This window comes from Polypterus senegalus, chromosome 2, assembly GCF_016835505.1.
Source record: "Polypterus senegalus isolate Bchr_013 chromosome 2, ASM1683550v1, whole genome shotgun sequence".
Taxonomy (NCBI): domain Eukaryota; kingdom Metazoa; phylum Chordata; class Cladistia; order Polypteriformes; family Polypteridae; genus Polypterus; species Polypterus senegalus.
The window spans coordinates 154,668,534-154,695,520 of record NC_053155.1 but is presented as its reverse complement, the minus strand read 5'-3'; the positions used below and the strand labels follow the sequence as shown (position 1 = coordinate 154,695,520).

At 38.8% G+C, this 26,987-nt stretch overlaps 1 protein-coding gene across 1 annotated transcript; it reads left to right on the top strand.

Annotated features, from left to right (window-relative positions):
- Positions 1-9,234: 9,234 nt before the first annotated feature.
- Positions 9,235-14,386, top strand: LOC120524249 (late histone H2A.2.2-like). Its single transcript, XM_039746108.1, has 2 exons — positions 9,235-9,330; positions 13,901-14,386. Exon 2 carries the CDS (start codon positions 13,910-13,912, stop codon positions 14,327-14,329), a length of 420 nt encoding a protein of 139 aa, XP_039602042.1. The 5' UTR covers positions 9,235-9,330; positions 13,901-13,909; the 3' UTR covers positions 14,330-14,386.
- Positions 14,387-26,987: the final 12,601 nt, after the last annotated feature.

The window sequence follows — 26,987 nt, the reverse complement described above, 5'->3', positions numbered from 1 at the left end:
TTAATTGGAGTCCACCTGTGGTAAATTCAGTGGATTGGACATGATTTGGAAAGGCACACACCTGTCTATATAAGGTTCCACAGTTGACAGTTCATGTCAGAGCACAAACCAAGCATGAAGTCAAAGGAATTGTCTGTAGACCTCTGAGACAGGATTGTCTCGAGGCACAAATCTGGGGAAGATTACAGAAAAATGTATGCTGCTTTGAAGGTCCAAATGAGCACAGTGGCCTCCATCATCCGTAAGTGGAAGAAGTTCGAAACCACCAGGACTCTTCCTAGAGCTGGCCGGCCATCTAAACTGAGCGATCGAGGGAGAAGTGCCTTAGTCAGGGAGGTGACCAAGAACCCGATGGTCACTTTGGCAGAGCTCCAGAGGTCCTCTGTGGAGAGAGGAGAACCTTCCAGAAGGACAACCATCTCTGCAGCAATCCACCAATCATGCCTGTATGGTAGAGTGGCCAGATAGAAGCCACTCCTTAGTAAAAGGCACATGGCAGCCCACCTGGAGTTTGCCAAATGTCACCTGAAGGACTCTAGGACCATGAGAAACAAAATTCTCTGGTCTGATGAGACAAAGATTGAACTCTTTGGTGTGAATGCCAGGCGTCACGTTTGGAGGAAACCAGGCACTGCTCATCATCAGGCCAATACCACAGGACAACGACCCTAAGCACACAACCAAGATATCAAAGGAGTGGCTTCAGGACAACTCTGTGAATGTCCTTGAGTGGCCCAGCCAGAGCCCAGACTTGAATCTGATTGAACATCTCTGGACAGATCTTAAAATGGCTGTGCACCGACGCTTCCCATCCAACCTGATGGAGCTTGAGAGGTGCTGCAAAGAGGAATGGGCAAAACTGGCCAAGGATAGGTGTGCCAAGCTTGTGGCATCATATTCAAAAAGACTTGAGGCTGTAATCGCTGCCAAGTAATACTCAAAGTATTGAGTAAAGGCAGTGAATACTTATGTACTGTACATGTTCATTTTTCAGTTTTTTTATTTTTAATAAATTTGCAAAAATCCTCAAGTAAACTTTTTTCACGTTGTCATTATGGGGTGTTGTGAGGAAAAAAATGAATTTAATCCATTTTGGAATAAGGCTGTAACATAACAAAATGTGGAAAAGGTGATGTGCTGTGAATACTTTCCGGATGCACTGTATGTGAATAATAATTTGTAAATCAGTACTTTCAAGCAGTAGTAGTCATTAGAAAGACTAGTAATGTCCTGGCTATGTTTTTAAATCAGTTTAATGCATCTTGATTAAAACTTATCAATATCTATCAAAAACATAATTACCATATTTCTCCATGATTCCAAACTTCTGAACACCAGTGTATGTGTATTGTGGACACGACCCAGACACAGACAGGCGGACATGTTGTTTCTCAACCACCACACGTTTATTCACAATATTTACAATGGTCACACAGTCCCAATTCAGTGCACAATCCCCAAAACACAGTCCTGGCCACAATGCCTCTCTTCGGGCCGCCTTCACACCTCCTCTGTGCTTTGTCCTGCCTCCTCCCAACTCCAGCACTGAATGAATGGAGATGGCCCCTTTTATACAGTCCCCAGATGAGCCCCAGGTGTTCCCGGCATTCCTTCCTTGGCCACACCCCAGCGTGGCGGAAGTGCCGGCTGTCGTCCCGGCAGCTCTCCGGGTGCCGTCCTGAGTCTTCCCCCCAGCACTTCCTGGTGTGGCGGAAGTGCTGGGTTAACAGGTCCCCAAGGCATTGGGGCGCCTCCTGGCGGTGACGACGGGCCCCTACAGGGTGGAGCTTCCATGCCCTGTACCCGTGGCCCCCAGAGCAACCAGGAAGGCGGCCCCCACGTGATCCAGGGTGGGCTCTGACCCTCTTCCGGTCCATCACGGCGTCCCGGCCGGGTCGTTGCCTCTGGCATCCCTGACAGTATGTATGAAAGGATTCATTACTATTATTATTTTTTAGATACCGTTATCTTCCTATTTGTGCTGTTCATTATGTTAAGCTGTAAATATGTGTAAATTTAGGTTTAAAGGTATATACAGTGCAACACCTCCACTAACGCATATACTCTGTTGTATGTGATTAGCAGTGTAGCAGTGAAAAAGGTCCACCCTTGAACAGTTTCCCGCTGCACCACGTTCCAAACGTCGTTTAGGAAATTTAAACCGGTGTTGCAGTATAACAAAAATTCATATCATAACAAAAATAAAAAAAAGGTTCTCGGTATGAACCGATATACAGCCCAGCACTATATGTACCACCATAATTTGGAGGGATATGGCCATCGTACCTCAAGCATGATTTCAGGAATTCTTACATGAACACATCCTGTAAAAGAGACAGAAAGTTTGAAGTGCGGTTGTGTGAAAGTACTTAAGAGTTTAGAAGGAGCGAGCAACATCAAAATCTCTTGCCAGTGAAAGAAGATATTGCCTTCTTGATGTATGCTTTACTAAGGTTTCAGGTCACTGTCAAGTAATGGTGAGGAACAGGGATATCATCTGCCCAAATGAAATGATGAGGGAAGCCACCAGGGGCTGTGTATCACTATCTGAACTAACCAATGTTAATGAATTTGCTAAGCTTTCTCATTTTTCATTTACTTGGGACAGATTTGCTGTTTTTGCTATGTAATCTTTTTTCAAGCATTTTTGAATAAGCCAGCCAAAGTGTTTAAGTCAGATCTCATGCTACTGAAAAATTCTATGCATTCTATATATTTCAATTTATTTCAGTAAATTCTAAACTCCCCACTCTGTTTTATATAATGTATTTATTCATTTTTTACATCAGTGTATTTCAGTGTTTTGTGGGACTGGGGTGACTGATATTGTTGGGGCAATAAATTAAGGTGCTCATTCTTTATTATCCAAACTGAAAGGTGTGACATCACATTACCTAGTGGGAACAAGCCTTTACATCTTAAACAAAATAACTAGTGAGTAATCATGTAGAGGACCCAAAAGATAGCGAATATAAAGAACAAGAGAAACTTGAAGGATGCAACAGAAAAAAAATCAAAGAAATGGTGTTACAATGGCTAAAGCCAAGAAAGGCCGAGCAACTCCACACCTTGCTTCACTTGTCATTTCCATTTACATCGATTCAGAGCCATTTTTGTGATAATAAGATGGATTGAATAATATTTGCATATGAGAAAATGTCTCATGCTCATACTAATCTATATTTAAATTCCAATTATTCCAAGCAATGAAAAGTTGTGGTATCTCCACCAGGAAAGTGTAACATTTTTTCTGCATTATCAAAACATGAGTAAAAATATATTATATATGTATTTACATTATTTTCATTATTTTGTTTTAGATAGTTCTGCTTGTCATATACTATTTTAAATATTCTTTTTCTTAGTTATTAACTAGTGTGTGCCTGCAGTTTCAGAATCCGGACATTAACTTTTCTTCCACAAGAGAGGAAAAAAGCAGTGTCACTATACCAATGCATTTCATTTTAAAATTACATTTATTTGCCTTAATGAGCCAAAAGTTTAATGCATATAAAAAATGTGTCCAGTAAGAGAATTATCTGCAGCTAGGATTAGTTATTCTGTTTAGAACTGTAACTAATAAAGTTCATTAATTTAATAGCTTAAATTGTGATTTAAAGGCTCTTGAGACAATCTTTGCACTCACGATAACATCAGAGTCCAAAGGGCAAACACAACTAGTGCCTTTATTAATCATAATTACATAGTGCAATAACCCCATTGACTATCTGGTTTAACTACATGGTTCTTAATCACCCGTCTCTCTGTTTGAGTGGCTACCCACTATACCACTATACCATGCACAGACATTGCTGCCTTGTCTTACACTCTCTCTCTCAACCTTGATTCACCATTTGAGACTTCACTCCAGCTCACCGTCTGACTCCAAACCCACATTTAAACCCCATTCCACAGTCACCACCAGCCAAATTCTTGTATCACTTCTGGGGTCTGGGTGGGCCTTTTTTCCCACAAAACAGGATCTAGTGTTGCTGCAGCCCTGAGCTTTCAGTTGTCTTCAAAACCCTTGGTCCCACAGACAGCTTCTAATTTAACCATAATCTTAAAGAACCAATAATCTGTTGCTCCATAACAGTCACCGCCTATTATAGTTTCATGCTAACAAGTACCTGTTGTGGTCTATGGCCGGCTTGTCATCCCGGCCAATACCTCCAGGCCGCCAGATGGAGCCCTCCCTGCAGCATGAAGGTGCCCCGAAGACCAGCAGGGAATCCTGGACAATGGAGTTTTCATCCACAGCCCTGTTGGATACCACAGGGGCCGTTACATGAAGCTGCAAGGAGGAGCAAAGAATATTATTTGCCTTACGTCCGAGTCACATGGACAAGGGGAATTATGTGCTTCCGGGGTGAAGAGAAAGAAGAGTTTTGATCTGACCTGGAAGTGCTAAGAAGTCACATGGACTGAGGGTTCAGAAGCACTTAAGGGTCACGGACTATAAAAGGACTGTGGCAGCTCCCAGACGGCGAGCTGAGCTGGGTGGATGGGTGGCAACGCGTCTGGGAGTGGGAGGAATTGTTTATTGAGTATTTGTATTGTGTTTAATGAGTATTGTGGAGGAGAGGGTGCTTAGTGCACTGTGCAGAATAAAAATAGTCCACTTTTGGACTTTTATCTGGTTTCTGGCATATTGGACAAGGGTTCAAGGGAGCGATAGCGCCCCCTATCTGTCACACCATACAGGACTTACTGCACTCTACTTGCAGCTCCAGTGTTCCCACGATGACCTTTCTTCTGCTAGTGTGGTTTGTGGTTTTGTCTTCATCATGGAAGTTTGTGTAGGACTTCCTCTTGTCATGTGCCATCCTGTTGGTTCCTTTTGCCTGTCTACTCCTTGCCAGCCAGCCACACCCTAACAAGCTGCATAAAAAATAAAAAAATGGAGCATAATAACATAAAAAGATAATGGCTTTACCACCTCGAGGAACTTGCACCCTCCTTTAATTCTTACCTGGCGTGACATTTGTGGAGAGTCTCTATGTTCTGGGTTTTTACCATACGTTACAGTTTCCTATACAGTTTGTTCATGTTAGTTTGATTGGCAAATTACTACTGGTGTGTGCCTGCATGTCACCTGTAATGAACAGACATCCCATTAAATTTGTTTTCCCACTATGCGTTCTGCTTGAACACAGCTGATTGATGCTAACTCTTAGACAAGGGACATAGAGAAAATATTGTGAACTCATGGATGCATCAATGTGATAGTACAACAATAAGATGGAAAATGAAGGTTTAGAAAATTGATGGATGGACTGGTCAAAGATGAATAAATAGATGGTTAATTGAGTACAACCACCAAATACCAAAATGGCAAAATTTTCCTAAAATTAAATAAGTTCCCAAAATGACCTGTGGTTGATGGTGTGTTGTCATTACCTCTTATCCTGTAGATGTTTGATTCAGCTGAGATCTGGTGACTCAAAAAACCACTAACTTAAGAGGAATTCACTGTTATCTTTTTGAACACATGGTAATCCTTTTGTATTCTTCTACCGTGGATAATTTTCCAGCAGAAAAGATAATGAGAAATTTAGATATCTAGGACATTGAAATGTTGCTACACTCATTCCAAGGGAGGTAGTAAATGACACAAAAACACTTCACACCATTACACTGATGTATTTATGAGTTCACAACATTTTCACTATATTTCTGGTCTTCCAGAGAGGAATACAGCTCAGAATGGTCATCAGCTAACCCGTTTATTTTTATTTCTAATTTGACACTACTGATTTACTCAGCAGTTAACTCACTGACTTTTATTATGTACTGTATACTTTGAGGCAGCTTCCATAAGTTTCCTGCATCAATGGCCTTATCGTTTTTGGACTCTCTATTCTTAAAATTGCTGTGACACTAATCTGTGAAAACTGCAGTACAGTTGCTATTGCTGATATACTCATGTTGTTACTGTATGTTCTAAGGTTGTGGGTCCAAATCCAACTACTGGCACTGTGTGACCAAGAGCAATTCACTTGACCCAAAACCAAATAGTATCATAAATGCTGTAAGTCACCTTGGATAAAGGCTTCCGCCAAATAAGTTAAAGTAATGTTCTGTACCCTCTATAATATTGTGTTCAAAAGCTGCGTTAAACAACACATAAAATATGTCACCCAAGACAGATTATGATAATTCCATCTTTAAAGTCAAACCAAGACCTAGGAACAACTAAAGGCTAGAAAGAAGCTGAATTTTAAAAGTTAAAACCAATTACAAAGCAAGGTAAAACTGAATTTACGTTTAACAAAATTAGGTTTTAATAGCATCCCTAACTAACAGGTTACTAAGCCATCCAAACCAGACTTTGAAGGTCAGAAGTCTTAACATTAAAACTAGTCAAGTTTGTCCTTTAGAAAATCTAAAGGAACAAAACTTATACCTAGTTAAAAATCACTTCCAGACAGAAAACACAGAAAGCCCTCCAATCCAAACTTGAGACTAAAGTCAGAAAAATTAGTTCTCTTAAGAAAACAGCATTATCAGAAAAGAGTTAAAATAAGAAATGCTGAACACTAAGAATTTGGAGTAAACATGACAGACAAGTATCATAAAATGTTCTGCTGTTGCTCAAAAACATGAACACTCTTGTATGTATTCCATTAGGTAAGTCTCCAAACTAACTTTATTATTATTATATTGTCTACATTTACTGGAAGGATGTGGTGCATAAATGGTCTGTCCGCTGTCTAGAATGTTTTTTCCAAATGTACTGTACATATAATCTGGGGAGGCTGTGTAGAAGAATATCACATTTCCAACATCAGCACTTCTGCTTTCATTAATTAATGGACAGATATTGTCGATTTTCATGTATGTTAACCAATCTCTACTTTGTTTTCTGTGTGTTTGAACAAATCTATGTCTTTATGTGTATTAATTCTGTATTTGGTTATTTGTAAAATCTTGCATTTTACCTGATAACTGGTCACAGAGCTCTGCTCCTGCACTAAATAAAGAGTACTATACAAAAATAAACTGAAACTGAATTTTGCCTTGCCTTTATATAACTAACTTCCCGACAGTTTCAGGGATTTAGGGTCATCATTTGTTACACCAGTTATAGGACAAGAAAAGTAAAACATGCTGAGTCTGGAAATGGTATAACAGACATAGTTGGTCAGTGAGGTTAAAGTTGATTTAAGATATTTTCATTTCATTGGAAACCTTATAGGACTGGGTATGTTTACTCTTACAGTAAACATTTTTGTCATTTAAATTGTTGAGTTTATTGATGCCTTTGGGTGGTATCATTGCTTTTCCACGGGGGTTCATTAACTTGATTTAATGCTGTAGAACTAGGTATTTGCTCCCTGCAACCTGGAATTGGTAAAGTGCAGAGAATCTATGGACAGAATTCACTTTTTTGTGAAAACATTTTTATAACTGTTTTATAAATTACTTGATACACTTAAGTACATGTTTTATTTAAATCTCACATCTTGGTAATTTAAAAATATCAAATATAACACCCACTTTAACCATCAACAGAATACCATTCTCGTCACTTAACCCATGAAAACCTTTGGTAACTACTACTATCCATAAGACACCAAAAAATCACCTTTACATTTATACTGAAATATGCAACATTTATAGTTGGCACTGTCATGCTTTGCAATTACAGCACTATAGCAAAATTGTTTACAACTGGGGTACAGGCGGGTTAAGTGACCTGCCAAGGTTTATACAAGGAGTGTGTGTCAGCAAACTAGTGAAGCTTAAGCTTCAGGGTCCCTAGAAGTGACTTTAATTTTTATCTCCCATAACTCAAGAACTATAAGGCATGGGAAATTTTATATTCACATCAGCGACATTGACATATGAGATAATACAGTACAGCATTTTAATTAAAATCTGAGATGCAGTGGTAAAAAGGTTAAAGAAATTGTGGTCATTGAACAACCCCATCAAAGAAGCTAACAGTGGCTACTCAGACCTCATTGCTGGTTGGAAAGGGTCCCCAATAGCAGATTCAAGTTTCAGTGTGCAAAAAATGTAGGTTAGCCACTTGGTGTTGGTACTTTAGATGGCAGTGTTGTGTTCTAAGTTACACTGGCCACCACAAAATTTTCAATAAATGCTCATTAAGCTTTAGGATTCCCATTCAGTGAACCTCTATATGTTCCCCAGTTAAGCTATACTGGATAACCTTCAAATGATGCCTGACACCTATGAATTTTAGAAATGCATTTGGTGAATTCTGGTAACACTGATTCTTCTGTTGAAGGTATACAATGCACATTTGGTTTCTTAATATGAACTCACTTTTTATAACCATCTTCCCTGTTTCCAGCCTTCACCATATTTCTGTGTGAATTCAAATTTTATCCATCCATTTTCATAAACTGCTTTTGGGTGTAGAAAGGCATGAACCAGCCCCCAATGGGTTGTGCATGTTAGCTCACATTTTTGGAAAAGAAGAATTCAGAATCATCAATAAAAGCAAGGTCCATAACTTTGGGATGTGCAACAACCAGAGTGCCTGTAGAAAGCCTATGTAGCCATGAGCAGATTAAGAACATGCGAGTTCCAAACAGTCTGAGATTTTATGAGGATTTAAAACTAGCTTGCAAGTGCAGTGAGGCCATAGCACTTACCATACTGCCATCCCAGTTTAAAAAAAATTATATTTAGTAAAAATAAAATCAGTCTCAAGTGTGAATAAACGTCAACAATTCGTATAGTTTTTTTTCAAGCGTAAAACATGCACTCAAGTATTTCAGACACTTGTAAGTGACTCTGGGGAGTAAAAGCTGCTCTTTCTCCCCTTCTTTCACAATTACTGTAACATCAACTGCCGATAAATACTGATTAAATACTTACATGTTCTGAAGCCATTTAATTGATTACAAGATTGGCGACAGAAGAAGGCGTGAAGTTGGCGAAAATCTTGTAACTTTATGAAATACACAAGGAAAAGTGGATGAGGTGCTCATGAAACGGAATCAAACGACATGCGCCTTTAGAACATCAAATAAGACAAATGGCTTGCGCTAAACGTCGAGTTTGTGAACATCTCTTTAATTCTTAACACTGTGTATTTTCAAGGAGTTGATGACGGCACAGTGAGAGGGAGAATAGGTGGCAGAGATGTCAAAATGGTGTCGTTTAACAAAAGCGCCGCGTCCTTGTTAAGACGTTAAGTTAAACATCTCTGAGCAATTAAACTAATCGGCACACGACACGCCAATGCGAGAAGAGAAAACAGGTGGAGCAATGCTTAAAACGTACCTGAAGTCGACTGCGCCTATAGTGCTACGTACTAGTAAACTGTCTTTCTGGGGACTGTGGGGGAAGTTTGAGGTGAGTATACAATATTCAAAAGGGGGACGGGGATTCATCTCTTCGCGATCTGCAGATAATTTGCCAAGTACTGTGGTACCATTTTCTGTTTCTATTACCACGTTGCTTTCCTTATTAAAACTTTGACGTTTTATTTTAAATTCTATAGGATTGAATTCTAAGGACACACCTTGCTTTGCTTTGAGCCCCCACCCGCCTTAGCTCTAACAGTGCTGCCTTTCGACTTTCTGCCAACTCTACAAATGGTGGGTGCTGTCGTTCAGCTGTTGTCGTCACTGTGTCACCCACCAGCCCATTCAGAGTCCATTCAGAACTGATTTTAAGATTTGCGTGGTTTTGGGACATGAAAGAAAATTTCCGATGGCAAAAACGTAACATAATAGTTCATTCCCAAGTCCACTTTACGGGTGGAAGCTATCGTGCGGTAGGATAGTGCCTGTATAATCGCAGAGGGACAAATGATCTTGCCAATCGACATTGGTGGCGTTTGGGATGAGGCCTGTCCGTAATGCTCCCAACCAACGGACTGGCTAGCTTATTATTATATTTCTTTTAATCTTATAAAGCAAATGCATGTAAAACCGCAGCTAATATAAAAGTGTCAATGTAACGTAAGCCACCTTAATTTGGGGGTGTTTATATAAAAAATGCAATTATTTACTTTATGAAGAATGTGAAGTCTCAATATTCTCGGTTTAACAGAAAATTTGTCATTTTACATCTTCTGATAGTGGCAAATGGAGGGTTGGCTCCCTTAAGATTTAAAAATAACATTCAAACCACTGACGTTGAAATAATCTAAAATGATCTTCAACATTCTTAACGTTAAAATCTTGTCACTTAACGTTATGAGAATTACTCCTAGGGCCAATGGTGGTGAATCAAGAGTGTAACGTATTATCATAATCCTGATTAGCAACTTTGAAATAATAGTATAAAATCACACTGCACATCACAATCTCAGTTATTTAAAGGTTTTGTTCTTGACATCACTTGTACCATTAGGGGATGTATCCTTGGGATATGTTGATGTAGTATGCACAGTTTCAAATCCTCTTTTTTTCATTTTTGCTTTATTTGCATTTGTGTGTGTTGAACACAGTGGTGTAACTTCCTGCAAAAATACGTTTAAGGTGTGGCCTAAAATGAGGATTTTTTTTTTTTTGGATCTAGTGTACCACAAGTTAGGAGGTATCAAACCCCCCCAAATGCTGGACATTTTGCATAACCTTACATCAAGATGACTCGTATCTCATATACAAGTATTTTCTTATACTGACAGGAGGCATTGCACAAAAAAAGTTGATTTCAAATTGTTTAAGTAATTCTTATGAAGACAATGTTAACATCCACTTTTTATGAGAAATTCTTTTGTATTTATACACTTGAGAATCATTTAAGAATTTAAATGGTTGATATTTAGTGAAAGATGCCTTTCCAATAGCCATGATCAAGTTTCTATAAAGCTACACTAAGAATATTAGAAACTGCATAAAATCATTCTTGCATAGGATTGCCAGATGCATTTTTTTTCCACCAAATTGGGCTATTTAGAAAATGGCTCTGCAGGTAAACTTGTCAGGTATATCTTTTTGGGTTACTTTGAAAAAGCAATTTCAGATAAATGTGATTATGTGCCAGTGGTTGAGTTCTAGCACTTTAAGCTGTAAACACCAATGCCACTACATGCAGAAACTCCTCCTCTTGTTGGAAACGCCAAGTGGGACCTGCACTCTTCGATAGCGTATATACGTAACGCACTGCTCAAAACTCCAAGGGAAAGAAATTACCTGCCCCCAAGAACCCAAATCTTGTTATCATATTCTGCATTATGGTGAAAAGGGAAAATCATTCATTGTGCTGGTTTCTCGCACCATTAGACAGGTTTTAAGTCGCCATTACAGTTGGAGTTTTTGCAGGACCTGGCTACCCTGCACTCGCAGCATTTATTATAGTTTAAACTTGGCGGGGGGAACTCTTACACAAATGGACCATTGGCTGTTTGGTAAAAGCTTTTGAAAGTCCTGCAGAGTCTTAAGCCAAAATGTGCTACCTGTGTAATGGCTGGTATGGCAGTCTGACAAAATATTTATCCAAAAAAAAAATGCAGTATGTAAACCAACTAAAAGCAAAGTTTAATTGTATTCTTTAAAGTTTCAAAGTTTTCAGTTTCTTTATATTGTGAGTTTATCTTATGAACAATGTGAAACATTGGACTTGGGATATGATTTAAATAATGTAGCAGTACAGCTGTGGCTGTAAGTTGTATGATTAAAATAGCATCCTTGTAGATATTATAGTTGTATCTTGCTGATATGTGCACTTGAAGAGTACAATAGGTGCACTTTGTTATAGGACTGTTAGTTTTACTTTACACTTTATATTAAACATCAGTCCTTGTTCTGTGCTGCTTTATTACTTCATGAAGGTGACCACCTTGCAGTATGAGATACAGCAGTGACAAATTTTAAAAACTTGCATGAGAATACATAAGTGGAGAATCTGAACCTCCATAAGCAGTGACTTGTAAAGAGCTGGTCCTCTTTCTGGGTGGGTTCTTGCTGATGCATGGTATTTGTAGAGGGAGTCTTCACATGTCGTACTGTGAAAGAATTATGAATTGGTTTACTCTGTTTATTGGATCACCACATCCTGGCAATGTTGTTGATCTCACGGTGGAAGCAAATATGGTTTGCATCCTAATATGCACATAAAATCATTGGGTCGTCTTTACAGTAACTAGTTAATATAGGTTGCCCTGAGATGGCATGGAGCTCCTACCAGGTTTTGTTTCTATCTTGTGCCCAAGCCTCTGAGAAGGACTATAGTTCTCTCCTTGTCTCTGAACGGGACTAAGCTGGTTTGATTTGGGGGTGACTTGAGAATGGTGGGAATGGGATGTATCCGGAGTGTGCTCTTTTGTGCACTCAAAAAAAGGGTGCCAAAGTAGTTCTTTTAGAGTGATGCTATAGGTTCCAAAAAGGTCTATCCACATGACATTTCTAGGAAGAACTTTTATGAAGTTATATCCATAGCAGACTCCACACAGTAACTAACCATGAATAGATGGTAACAGATTTGTGAAATACCAGTGTTTTGACTTTTAAAGGGACTCTTGTTGCATACAGTAACACCAGCCAAGACCAGGCTTTCTAAATATGTTGCCCTGCTAGGTAGCCAATACCATACATTAAAGATTTCCGTTTATTTTGCTACATACAAGAATGATTTTTCAAAAAGTACTAGGAGTGCTTTGAAATGTACTGCTTGAATGTGTTTTATGGCACAACTATTTGTGTTAGTGGTGGGTTTTTTGTTTTTTTTTTGTTGCTTTAACTCCCATGATGGATTGGAATCCTGCCTACAGTTAATCCTTCCATGTGCTCCTGGCTACATAGTGAGACACCAGCTTCATAGAAATTTTGAAGGTGAACTGATACACTTTAAATAACCTGTATTAGGTACCAACATTAAACTAGTTTTAAAATGGCAGGCATCTATTTAAATTTGGGAATTAGCCACTTAAGGGCACTTGTCCTCCAGGACACTGGAAGTTGATTTAACATTTTTAATGTAGGACCTGGGAAGCACTTGGGAATGGGGAATAAATTTGTCTTGACAAACTTTGTAAAGTATGATATTGGGCCAACCAAAGGAGATTTATTGAATGAAGTCATTTGTCACTTCTGTAATTTAATCATACTTGCTGTGCATCACTCATAGTTGATGTACACTGACTGTTCTGTTCATCATTGTGCTATTGGAAATGCCTTGTCCATTTTGCATATCAACCTGCAGTCTGGAATTTCAAAGCAACAACTGGAAAATAGCTTTCTTGTAGCAGTAGCAAATGTCATGCAGGCCATTGTTTTAAAGGCTATACTCGGTGGGGCGAGTTTTTTTTTTTTAAGCCCTTGCCATTGATATACTACACCATCAAATCAATGAAGATAGTGCTGTAAAGATTATGCAAGTAGTCTTACAATTTTTAGAAAAATTGTGAAGGAAAAACTTACTCTTTGTCTGCTACACTGAAATTCTCCTTAGCTATTACAGTAATTAAATTTTGCATTTTAAAAATGAGACAAAAGTATGACCAAAGTTTGCAGGTTACACTGAACTTCTCTGTTTCACTATTGAGTTTCACCATATCAGAGTCCAATAGCCCTTTGTGAGAAACGTGAAAGGAAATGAAGTGCATTTGTCATTGCTTTTAATTTGGCTTCATTATGAACTTGAAGAATAATGGTGTAGTTTTTCAGAAGGAATAACTTTTTTTTTTTTAAATCCTTTCTGGCTGCTCCAGTTAAGGTCCTTCATTACAGTGTTAATGTTCTGCAATAGTGCCCAAAACTGTTGGTGTTCGTGTAATATTTAGTTACTATAACTTGTGGTATCTTAAAAGTTGATCTCTTTATTAGCTAGCAGGCCATATTTGTAAAGCTAGTGTTTCTACCAGCACTTTATGGTACCTGATAATATCTTTGAATGTTCTCTTGAAAATGCCACTTCAGCAAATTTCACTTTTTTAAAATGGCTAATTGGCTTTATTTTGTTTTCTTTTTCAAAGGCTTGAAAAATGTCTGGTCGTGGAAAGAAGGCTGTCCCAAAAGCTAAAATGGAAGTCAAAAGCAAATCCTCCAGAGCAGGAGTTCAGTTCCCTGTTGGCCGACTCCACAGACTACTTAGGAAAGGGAATTATGCAGAGAGGATAGGTTCAGGCGCTGCAGTTTATTTGGCTGCTGTCCTGGAGTACTTGACTGCAGAAGTTCTGGAGCTTGCAGGCAATGCAGCAAGGGACAACAAAAAACTGAGGATTCTTCCCAGGCACATCCAGCTAGCCGTGCGGAATGATGAGGAACTGAACAGACTGCTTGGGGGAGTAACTATAGCTGAAGGAGGGGTTTTGCCAAATATTCAGGCTCAACTGCTTCCTAAAAAGACCAAAAAGTCATTTCAGGAAGATGGTGAAAGGGATGTCCAGTCTCAAGAATTCTAACGGTTTATTTAACATTTTAATTTTCTTATATTGTAATAAAGTTTTTGCACTTTTCAATGCTTGACTTTATTTTTTTATAAGTGTGAATGTGGCCATCTAAGAGCTGCTTTTTCTTAATACTTTAGAAATTCCAGTTGTAGCATCACTTCGTGAGGCTTTTTTTTATTTTTTTGGAAACATTTTAGATTAACAAACATTGTTTGCATATCACTTACAGTAATTGCTCCAAGTGGAAATGGGTTGTAGGGTGCCTTTCTCTCAAAAGCACTTGAATCCTTTTTAAGATATCAAAATGTGCCTGATTACAGATTTTAATATCGCAGTACTTTAAATGCATTTTCAGAGCCCAGTATGCTATAAATTCAAAAGTATTAGCCTTTGTACATAAATGCAGACAGAAAAAGTTGCATGCTATTTTCAAGGAAATAGTCATTCTGTAGTAGTTTGGATTAAATAGTTCAAGCATAATTGGCTTGTTTGAAATGGTAAACTTGCCTGCTTAAATGTTCAGACCTCTTGCTTGATCTCTAATTGCTTTTATCAAGTACAGTGTTTAATCAAGGAAAGGAGAATGTTAGACTAAATTCAAGTTTTTGGACCCTGTGCATGTTTTACCTTAAATGTAGAGTGTTTTTTTTTTTTTTTTTGCTTTAGACTGATATTTATCATCTTGATATTTTCTGTCCAGAAAGAATACCTTGGCTGTCCATATGTACTTTGATTTAAGAGGTGGAATAACTGAAGTATGTGTTGATGGAACACAACCCTGTGTGTATAGGTTATGTTGTGATGTTTAAGGTTGCAACCAATTTCTCTTTTTTTGGGGGAAATATATATAATAAGCAAAAAGACCATGGAACCACCCAAACATTTTTTTCTCTTATGGTTTTTTGCTAAACCTTTTTGAACGGCTGCATGCCTTCCACTTCAGCTAAAATGACTTAAGCAATTTACTAAGATTGTTCTACAGTGGGGAAATTTGGTCCACTTGGAACCGCAACAAATGTAGGTGCAAGTAAACCGTTTACGTGGGCTCATAAATCAAAAGTGAATAATGCAATTGTAATGTGCAGTGTACATAAATTAAGACAACAGAGGTTAAACCTTAAGTTATTTCTTATAAACTTCATCCTATGAAGCATTGACATGCTGGGAGACTTGTTTAATTTATACAGATTTTTGTACTAGTAGTCTTTGGTTTGAAAACTAAGAATTCTGCAAAATGCTTTCTGCGTAAAATGTAATATTTTGAGTTGATGTCAAAGATGCTCAAGGCCCTGGGTGTACATTCAAGGAACCAAAGCGCTGGGAAGAGAGCCTCATAGCAATAACATATAGATGAGAGATTATAAAGTGAAGAATAGGAAACCGGTTGATGTTAGGGGATAGTAAATTAAATACATGATGAGTGATTTTGAAGAGAAATTGGGGTGGAGGGAGCCACATTGAGAGACATCACTCACCAGGCAAGGAGGGAGTGAACAACTTCTGAGGACTTGGAACTATTCCACCACCACCCTTCCAGACACCATCTATGAGAGGGTGGGATTTACAGGTATGCCAAGTATGACCTATGGGCCTGTCCCTATTGTGTAAGGTTACAGCAGAACCTGAAGACCACAGTGGCCAGGTCTGTGGTGTAAGTCTACAACATTTTATGACTGTTATAAGTAAAATTATTGTAGGCAAGACCCATGCATGGTCCTTAAATGAGATTTTAAGATATGTTCCCATTTTGAAGTGTACTCGTGTGAAGCAAGGTGGTGCCCAAAGCTAATCAGGATTCAGTGGGAGAGAAGAATTGAAATTGTATAATGTTGACCGCTTAAAACTCAGTAAGAGTCTGTCCACCTGAGCTCAGTTGAGTGCAGAGGGTCTGCTTCATTAATGAGATTTGTGTTGATGTCATTAATAGTGATCATCATGTTGCTACTAATGAAACAATTATTGTATTCTCACTAGGGCTGGCGTACAGAGAATGCTGCCTTAGTCTCAGTCATTGCTCAGGTTATGGAAGTGCCAGAACTTCAGAGTTTATTAAGGTTTAAAAAAAAAAAAAAATACAATTTAAACATAAACACTGACATGGATAGCCATATAACATAGAAAAGATTTTCATTTGTTTTGTAGATTGATGAGCTTTTACATGTTTGATTAGTGTTTTACTTTTGGAATTTCAGTGTGGCATTAGACACTGTCCAGTGGTGTTGCCTATTGTGGCTTTAGGTTTAAGTACAAAACTTTGCATGCAGTGAAGAGTACTATTTGTCTTCGCTATGTTGTCCTTTGTCTGCTATGTGGTGTCATCTTCCTCCGCTTACTGTTTATCTACAGGATGTGTCCTCTTCAACTTCAAAGGGAGAAGTATGACTATTTGTGGCACAAAATGTCTTGTGCCAAAGTACCCTTCTTGAAGTAAGTCTGTTTCTCTGTCTTTCCAAACTGGGCTAAATCACTGGTAAAGAGCTTTAGCTTGGAGGAGTGGATCTTAAATCTAGTTCAGGGCCTCCTGATAAGTCTCAACAGAGAGTAATATTCAGGCCAAAGGAAAGCTGATTTTGTTGCTTCCTATTGTGGCTTCCTGATACAAAAAGTGAGTCCTCAACGTTCATCTCCAAAGGCAAAGAAGAGATGCATACACCTTCTTTTAACATAATAATAATAGATTTTATAGCAGATCCATAGATGCACTGATGGGTAAGGAGGGAAACCTTGTAGTCTATTCTAAGTGATACAAGGAGCCAGTGAAGGGTTTTCAAGATAGGAGTGATGTGGCTATGCCTTCACACCCTCATCAGGATCCTGGCAGCGCAGTTCTGAATGTACTGGAGTCACTGGATACTCTTGCCAGGAATCCCAATGAGGAGCGCATTACAGTAATCCAGCCTGGATGAGACAAAGGCATGGACAAGCCTCTCTGCATCTGCCAGAGTAAGTGTTGGATGAAGTTTAGCAATGTTCCTGACATGGTAAAAAGATGACTCTCAGAGATGTTTATTGTGGGTGTCAAACGTGAGTTGAGAGTCCATTTTAACACCCAAATTTGTAACAAATATAGAAAAAGGAATGTTTTGACCAGAAAAAGTAATACTGGTGATGGTAGAAGAACGAAGATGGTGTGGTGTGCCAACTAAAATGGCTTCTGTTTTAGATCTGTTTAGCTGAAGGAAGTTGAGCCTGATCCATGCCTCTATAGAACAGAAAATATTCTCTGGTGGTTTTTTTTTTTTTATTTTTTTATATAAAAGTCCTTTCCAGTTACAGATGCAGTGTCCATTCACAGGTCCACATTTTAATGTATTAGACTACATTCAAAAAGCTGGCTCAAAGCTCACAATGCATTGATTTAAAAGTTATTTTAAATCTCTGACCACAACACCATCACACCATATTTCTCCCTTTCAGCTTCACTGGAGCCTCCCCTGGTGTCTGTAAGAAAGCACCCCTCTGTCGGCATGTGGGTCTGCTTGCTCTTAGAGGAAAAGATGGGGGCAGATTTCTGTTTGGGTTCGGATTTTTTGTAGTGGCATTCAAGCCTGTTCAGGTCAGGTCTACTGCCATAGCTGAGACTATTTATTTTTGCATCCCCCTGTTCAAAGAATAGTGCCCAAGCACTAAGTATATTCAAGGAGTCTGATGCTAATTGAATGTTTCCAACACTGCTTAAATTGCTAAAAATCAATGCCACACTACCATCAAACTCCACCTACTCATAAGGGCAAACACAATCTTTATAAGATAAAGCATTTTTTATTCTTTACAAAAATGTTTTTTTTTAATAATGTGAAGCACAAAAAGGAGTTGCCAACAAAGGCAATCCAAGTCCAAAATGAAATTCAAAGAATGGTACAAAAGACAAAAAATCCAATAAATCACAAAACCACAGAAATAATCAAAAGAAATACAGTAAACCCTCGTTGATCGTGGTTAATCCGTTCCAGCCTCAACCGCAATAAATTAATTTCCATGAAGTAGGATTCTTTATTTATAAATTTAATATTTTCGCAGTTAGAGCATTGAAAACTTGTTTACGACCTTCTAAATACGTTTTTTAACATTATTCGAGCCCTCTAGACATGAAATAACACCCTTTAGTCAAAAGTTTAAACTGTGCTCCATGACAAGACAGAGATGACAGTTCTTTCTCACAATTAAAACAATGCAAACATATCTTCCTCTTCAAAGGAGGGAGAGAGAAAAGCAAACAATCAAAAATCAATAGGGCTGTTGGGCTTTTAAGTGGAAGCACCGCGATAAAGCGGCTGCAAGGAAAGGATAAATGTGAAGGTAATCTTTCAGCATTTTTGAGAGGGGCGTCCGTATCCTCTAGGCAAACAGCCCCTCTGCTCATACCCCTCCGTCAGGATCAGAGAATGTCAGAGGGAGCGAGAGAGACAGAGAAAAGCAAACAATCAAAAATCAATACGAGCTGTTAGAGCTTTTAAGTGTGCGAAGCACTGCACGGGAAGCATATCGTATAGCATTGAGGAGTTTTATTTAATATGTAATACATGCTCTAAATGGGTAGCTTCTAAGCCATCCCTTGTATGATATCAACCGGGCAAACAAACTGAGGAAGCATGTACCATAAATTAAAAGACCCATTGTCCGCAGAAATCCACGAACCAGTGAAAAATCCGTGATATACATTTAGATATGCTTACATATAAAATCCGAGATGGAGTGCAGTCGAAGCACAATATGGCGAGGGATCATTGTACTCACCAACCCCCAACCACGTTCAAATGAACTGCTAAGGACTGTGGGTTGCCCTTGCCTTTATAGGGCTCAGAGCAGCCCCTTTTGGTCTCTTCCACCTACAAAATGCGCACAGCATGTAACACAAGGTGCATATGCAATTTTTACATGCACAAGAAAACAAAAAATTAGAAACAAATTTCATTAAACAATAACTTGAACCCCAGTGAGGGGAGGAACCCTGGCTGAAAGATTTTTCAATGCTCAATTTAGTTAAATCCAAATTCAGAAAACTGATGTGAACAGCTCTCTGATTTTTCAGCTTCTGTTAAAATAGAAAGATATCATTATTAACAAATATATAATCAATAAAAACAAAACAAAAAAAAACTTTTGTTTTTGATATTGGGAGATCTTAATACAGTCATATCACATATAATCTCTTTATTTTTGTGCTTCTGGGTTTTAGGTCATGTGAATTGAACTTTTTTTTGCTGAAAGCCTGCTGCACAGAAACAATGGTGATATGGTGCCAGGTAATCCGTTCTAGTGGCTTCCTGAACATTTGACAAATGATAGGAAGTTTATGGAATGGAAAAAGTTTCTGTTGTGAACTGTTAACATTGAATACCAAAATCATTTTTTCCATTTTAAGTAGACAGGAGTTCCTTTATTTGCTCTTTTGTCTTCTTTAACTGTTTTATTTTAGAAAAATATAGCATATGTGCAGTAGAAGGGGTATAATGCCTTTAATGACAGCCATAACAGCCAGATATTTTTTGCTATTTTGTCAATATTAAAATGCTCCTAAAGCTGCAAAGTTCCAAGACTCCCGAGAAATTAAAAAGCGTAGAAATAAAAATGGGCACTAATTTGCGTCAAATTCAAAAGAAACAAATCTCCTGTAATGAACCTCACCCACCAAAAGATGAGTGTATAGCACTGGAGCTGATAGACGAATCGGTCATTTTACGGTTCATTCTGGAATGTAGGTGTGGAAGTGCATCTGATTTCCCTGCCAAGTCTGTTCTCTTAACAGATTGTGTGTACAACTGAATGCTTACAAAAATGTGGCAATGCCCACAGTATTCTACAGCCAATCTTATTAAGAAAAAAGTGTGTGTCATTATTTGACACAACATATGTTATTAGGCAGATGTTGTTAGGCAGGTGCATCATATTTGGTCTAAAGTTATTGTGTAAAAAGCAGAAAATAAAGTTACCAAGATCTCATCGTCACTAGAAGAATGAAAGGCTGTTCTAAATAATTTTTCTAAAAATGTTTGCTGATATATCCAACAATACCATTAAATGCAAATCAGCTAAATTTGGTGAAATGGAGATGATGTCAGTTTATTTGAAAGATAAACAAGAAGCACGCCAGAGAACAAGAGTCATGCACCAACAGCAATCTCAGTCCTTCAGTAAATTCTGGTCCTTAAAATGTGTCCAGCTCAGACAGTTCAAGTTTGTTTTCTGTGCCCCCATTACAATTGCATTTATTCCCTACACACAATGGTCAGAGGTGTCAAGTTGTGAAGACTTGTGACGAAGAGCTCCAGATGAGTTGTTTGGCAAAAATGATAAATATCAGTGGATGCATATTAATCTTTCTGTAGCTTCCCGTCTGGATATTGCTAAAATGTTGGCTGTTGTGCCAAAATTTTAGTGGTATCCAGATGGATTTTTTTTTTGTCTTCTGGCAGAGATATGGAAGAATAGTTTAATAGGAAACTGAGGAGAAATATGAATTTGGAATAAAAATGTAGAGAATGAAGAGTATACTGTATAGAAGAAAGAAAAAAGTGGGTGACAAATAAAATTTCTGTAATAATTTGTGCTATTGCCATCTGCAAGAAACAATATCACATTGCAACACCATTGTGTGCTGCTCGCAAGGAATTAAATATACAGTAATCTGTGTACACATTGAAATTAGGATTTTTAATAACATTTCATATAACAATATATAGTGTAAAATGTTAAGATCTTCCAGTAACATCTTAGCTTTGAGGACAAGGTTTCAGTTATATACTGCTTTTTGCCATTTTCTTTCTGCCAAATGACAAACATTTTCTGTTTTAAATGATTAACCTCTTGCAAACCATCTTTGGAATGAATTTGGGCTTCAGGTTCAGTGCTGAGCTTTGAACCGTGGCAGTTATTCCACTTACAATACCACCCCAAAGCCACAATGGTGACAAAATAGCCTCAAAAACACAATATTGTATATCAATCACAGCACAACAGGTTTATACTTCACAAAAATCTTTCAGCATACAAATCTACTCTTATGTTTGTCATTCCTGAGTGCTAAAAATAAAAGCTAACAGATATGAACACAGTAGTTTGCGGAGTTGCTCTTAGCTGCGGTCTTCCCCAGATGCTGTGTAAAAAGTTACAGGGAGACACAATTCAAAAAGCCAGGAGTTGGCTGTAGGCTTCATCAGATCTTCTTGATATGAGTAGTGATCTGGAAATGATGATGCTCTCGGCTGAGGTCCCCTCCTTTGTGACTTGAACATGGAATGTGAAATCCAGTACAAATCAAATGTTGTTGACACTGACATGTAGTAATGTTGGTCAGGATTCATTGTAGATAATGTAATTTCATTCCAGAAAAGCCTGAATTTTTCTAAACCAGTGTTCCTAATCATTGGATGAAATAATGAAAATATCACCAGAAATACTGATCCCAGCCGCGCTAATTAAGAAGCAGAGAAAACTGACAAAATGTTAAAAATGCTGTGCCTCCCACTGAATGAACATTTGATATAGAAGTGCAACTCCTTTGCAAACAACTTTTTTGGCTGCTCCCGTTAGGAGTCGCCACAGCAGACTATCTTGCTCCATATCTTTCTGTCATCTGTATCTTGTTCCGTTACACCCATCACCTGCATGTCCTCTCTCACCACATCCATAAACCTTCGCTTAGGCGTACCTCTTTTCCTCTTCCCTGACAGCTCTATCCTCAGCATCTCTCCTCTGCACATGTCCAATCCAACGCAATCTCGCCTCTCTGACTGTCTCCCAAACGTCCAACTTGAGCTGACCCTCTAATGTACTCATTTCTAATCCTATCCATCCTCGTCACGCCCAATGCAAATCTTAGCATCTTTAACTCTGACACCTCCAGCTCTGTCTCCTGCTTTCCGGTCAGTGCCACTGTCTCCAGCCCATATAACATAGCTGGTCTCACTACCATCCTGTTGACCTTCCCTTTCACTCTTGCCGATACTCAACTGTCAAAATTACTCCTGACACTCTTCTCCAACTATTCCACCCTGCCTGCACTCTCTTTTCCACCGCTCCTCCACAATCCCCATTACTCTGTACTGTTGAGCCCAAGTATTTAAACTCATCCACCTTCGCCAACTCTAATCCCTGCATCCTCACCATTTCAATGGCCTCCCTCTCATTTACACACACGTATTCGGTCTTGTTCCTACTGACCTTCATTCCTTTCCTCTGTAGAACAGATCTTCACCTTTTCAGGGCCTCTTCAACCTTCTCCCTACTATCACTACAGATCACAATGTCATCAGCAAACATCATAGTCCACGGGGACTCCTGTCTAATCTCATCTGTCAACCTGTCCATCATCATTGCAAATAAGAAAGGGCTCAGAGCCGATCCCTGATGTAATCCCACCTCCAACATGAATGTATCCGTCGCGCCTACTACAGACCTTACCACTGTCACACTTCCCTCGTACATATCCTGTACAACTCTTACGTATTTCTCTGCCACTCCAGACTTCCTCATACAATACCACAGCTCCTCTCGAGGCACCCTGTCATATGCTTTCTCCAGGTCCACAAAAACGCAATGCAACTCCTTCTGGCCTTCTCTATACTTCTCCATCAACATCCTCAGAGCAAACATCACATCTGTGGTGCTCTTACTTGGCATGAAACCATACTGCTGCTCACTAATCATCACCTCACTTCTTAACCTAGCTTCCACTACTCTTTCCCATAACTTCATGCTGTGGCTCATCAATTTTATCCCCCTGCAGTTACAACAGTCCTGCACATCCCCCTTATTCTGAAATATTGGCACCAGTCCACTTCTTCTCTACTCCTCAGGCATCCTCTCACTTTCCAAGATTCCATTAAACAATCTGGTTAAAAACTCCACTGCCACCTCTCCTAAACAACTCCATGCTTCCACAGGTATGTCATCTGGACCAACAGCCTTTCCATTTTTCATCGTCTTCATAGCTGTTCTTACTTCCTCATTGCTAATCCGTTGCACTTTCCGATTCATTATCTCCACATCATCCAACCTCTTCTCTCTCTCATTCTCTTCATTCATCAGCCTCTCAAAGTACTCTTTCCATCTGCTCAACACACTCTGCTTGCGAGTATGTTACCATCTTTATTCTTTATCCCTCTAACCTGGTGCACATCTTTCCCAGCTCGGTCCCTCAGTCTAGCTAATTGGTACAGGTCCTTTTCTTCCCTCCGTAGTGTCCAACCTTTCATACAACTCATCATACGCTTTTTCTTTAGCCTTCGCCACTTCTGTCTTCACCTTGTGCCTTATCTCCTTGTACTCTTGTCTACTTTCTGCATTTCTCTGACTATCCTACTTCTTTCTTTGCCATCTTCTTCCTCTGTATACTCTTCTGTACTTCCCTATTCCACCACCAGGTTTCCTTTTCCTCCTTCCTCTGTCCAGATGTCATGTCAAGCACTCCTCTTGCTGCTTCTGATGTAGTTTCCCAACTGTCTGTTAACTCTTCACTATCACCCAGTGCCTGTCTCACCTCCTCCCTAAACTCAACCTTGCAGTCTTCCTTTTTCAAATTCCACCATTTGATCCTTGCATCTGCCCTCACTCTCTTCCTCTTCTTGATCTCCAATGTCATCCTACAGAACACCATCCTATGCTACTTAACTTCTCTTTCCCCTGCCACCACTTTGCAGTCTTCAGTCTCCTTCAGATTGACTCTTCTACATAGGATGTAATCTACCTGTGTGCATTTTCCTCCTCTCTTGTACGTAACCCTATGCTCCTCCCTCTTCTTAAAATACATATTTACCACAGCCATATCCATCCTTTTGGCAAAATCTACTATCATCTGATCTTCTTCATTCCTCTCCTTGACACCATACCTACCCATCACCTCCTCATGTTTTCCTATCCCTTCACCAACATGTCCATTGAAATCTGCTTCAATCAACACTTTCTGGCCCTTGGGTACACGGTTCATCACTCCATCCAACTCACTCTAAAAATCTTCTTTCTCATCCATCGCACATCCAACTTGCAGGGCATATGCACTAACGACATTCATCATCTCCAATTTCCAGCTTTATAATCATTTTTCTGCCTGACACACTTTTCACCTCTAAAACACTTTTGACATACTGTTCTTTCAGAATAACCCCACCCCATTTCTCCTCCCGTCCACACCATGATAGAACAATTTGAATCCACCTCTGATCCACCTGGCTTTACTCCCCTTCCATTTAGTCTCTTGCACACAAAATATATCAACCTTCCTTCTCTCCCCTTACCAGTTATCCTGCCAGCATTCAAAGTTCCTACCCTCAGTTCCACTCTCTTTACCTTCCTCCTCTCCTCCTGCCACCAGCCACATCTCCCCCATTTTTCTTCTTCTTGGCCAACAGTAGCTTAATTTCTACCAGCACCCTGTTGACTAGCAGTACTGGTGAAGGTAATTGTTAACCTGGGGCTCGACCAGTCCAGTATGGAAATTTGTATTGTTGCCTGCATATTGATTTGGCAAAATTTTACACTGGATGCCCTTCCTGACGTAACCTTCCCCATTTAGCCGGGCTTGGGACCAATACACTAGTTTGTGCATCCCCTGTGGCTGGGTTAACTCCTTTGCAAACTATTGCTCAAGAAAGTGCAGCCTGTAAACACCATTACTTTTTGTAAAAAGTTAATGTAAAAAAGGATTCATTGCTCCAGTAATCGTTCTCAATTACCTGAGCCTCGCCCCTCCCAACAAAAACGTTTTGACAATCAGCCATGATTCTCCAAGGTCCCATGCACTACTGAACACCCAGGCATTCAACAAAAAACGAAGAAGACACTAAAAAGTGCAAGACTGAATGGTAAAAACTTTAAGAAACACTGATGAAAAAATTGGAAACACGTAATAATCCATCCAGCCATTAAATTTCTAAACCTGCTTTATCTTAAGGAACGTTGCAGTGAAGCTAGAACCTATCCCAGCAAGCATAGGGTACAAGGCTGGTGGGCATAAATACTCAAAATTTGCATTATTAAACTTATTACCTGTTTGAATTTAAAAGAATAGTTTCCAGTAAAATTGTTTCACATTGATCATCAATAGAAGCTAAAGTAAGTCACTAGGAAAAGCAGGAAATGATATAAGGCAGGAATGATTTAATCATGGCCAACTGTATGTAGCATAATCAAGAGTAAGGAGCTCCAGTGAACTAATAATATTAGCGGTGGTATAAAAAAAAAAAAAAAACCCAAAAACCTGCAAATATTGTACACTACAAACTACTTGGTTAGTTACATATTGCTTCCAATACATCCAGTTAACCGACAGCGCTACAACAGAGGCCCAAATGAAGATGGGTAGCACAGTTAGTTTTATTAAAATTCATTTTGTGGATCGCTTTTACAGTTGTCAGCAGTACTTTTGACTTTTAGCTTTTTTGCCAATTTCCTTCTTGCTTTTACTAATTTAGATACCTTGCTGTGTGGCTATTTTAGTTATAGTCAACAAATCTTTACTTAACTATACTCTACCCCCAGTAAGTCACTTAGGAGGAACACAACTACTAAATTAATACATGCATAGCAACCACATGTAGACAGATACACAGAGGCATCCTTTTATTAAGGTGGATCATTAGAACTATGGGAACAGAAAATCTTTCCATAGCATCAATGTGCAGCTACAGACAGATGCCAAAGTGCATATCAGTAAAAATATCAATGTATCCTATTCTCTATTCTTAAAATAGTATGTGATGTCACTCACGTAATTACAAATGCTGAAACCAGTTTTTCAGTCTGCACACAACTCACAGGATTTAATCGGAGTGAGTTACCATTCCAAGACAGGGTGCTATTCCAAAATCTTCAGCCACAGATTTGAATGTAAAAGCATTTAACCTTTGGTATCTTTTGGTATGTAATTACAGGACAACACAAGATTCAATGCAAGCAAGGTAACATTCAACATCTCTCACAGTAACAACTTGAGCAGCTTAATGCATACTGAACATTTAATATCACAGGTCTTACACTTGTTTGATTTCATTAAAATGGCAAAAACAGAATGCAGCGCTTACATTAGTGCATGTTAAACATTTCAAGTAAGATAACATTTTCGGGGGATCATTTTGTATAATACTATATAATAATTTACTATACAAACTTTACATGGAGTTCACCAATTAACTGTTTTAGTTTTACACATTCACTCTGTCAGTGATTATTTTCCACACCATTACCCTTTCAACTCTTTTGAAAGATGTACTGATAATCTTCATGACTCTCTTTCTCAAAATTGCAGTCCATGATTGATTGGCTGTTCAATGAGGGGTTTTAATTTTTGCAATTAATACGCATAAATCCAAATCAACCTATCTGGGATGACATGTACCAAATGAAATCTAGTGTCCTGGCAGTAGATAATTCGCTGGTGCAAAGTCACATTATACAAAACAGATTCTTTTTAAGATCCAGGATTTTCTCATGTCTCGTTCTAGAACAGACATGTGGAGTACTGTGTACAGTTGTAGTCTCTATATTTAACTAAAAAAAAAACAAAAAAAACACACACATACAAACCCAGAGCAATGTAATAGAAGGCACAAAGCAGCTGTTTTCGGGACTAAGAGATATGTGGTATGAGGAAATATTCAAAGAGTTTAACCTTTTCAGTTTAAGCAAACAGAAGTTAAGAGATGACATTAAAGTGTTTAAAATTATGAAGGGA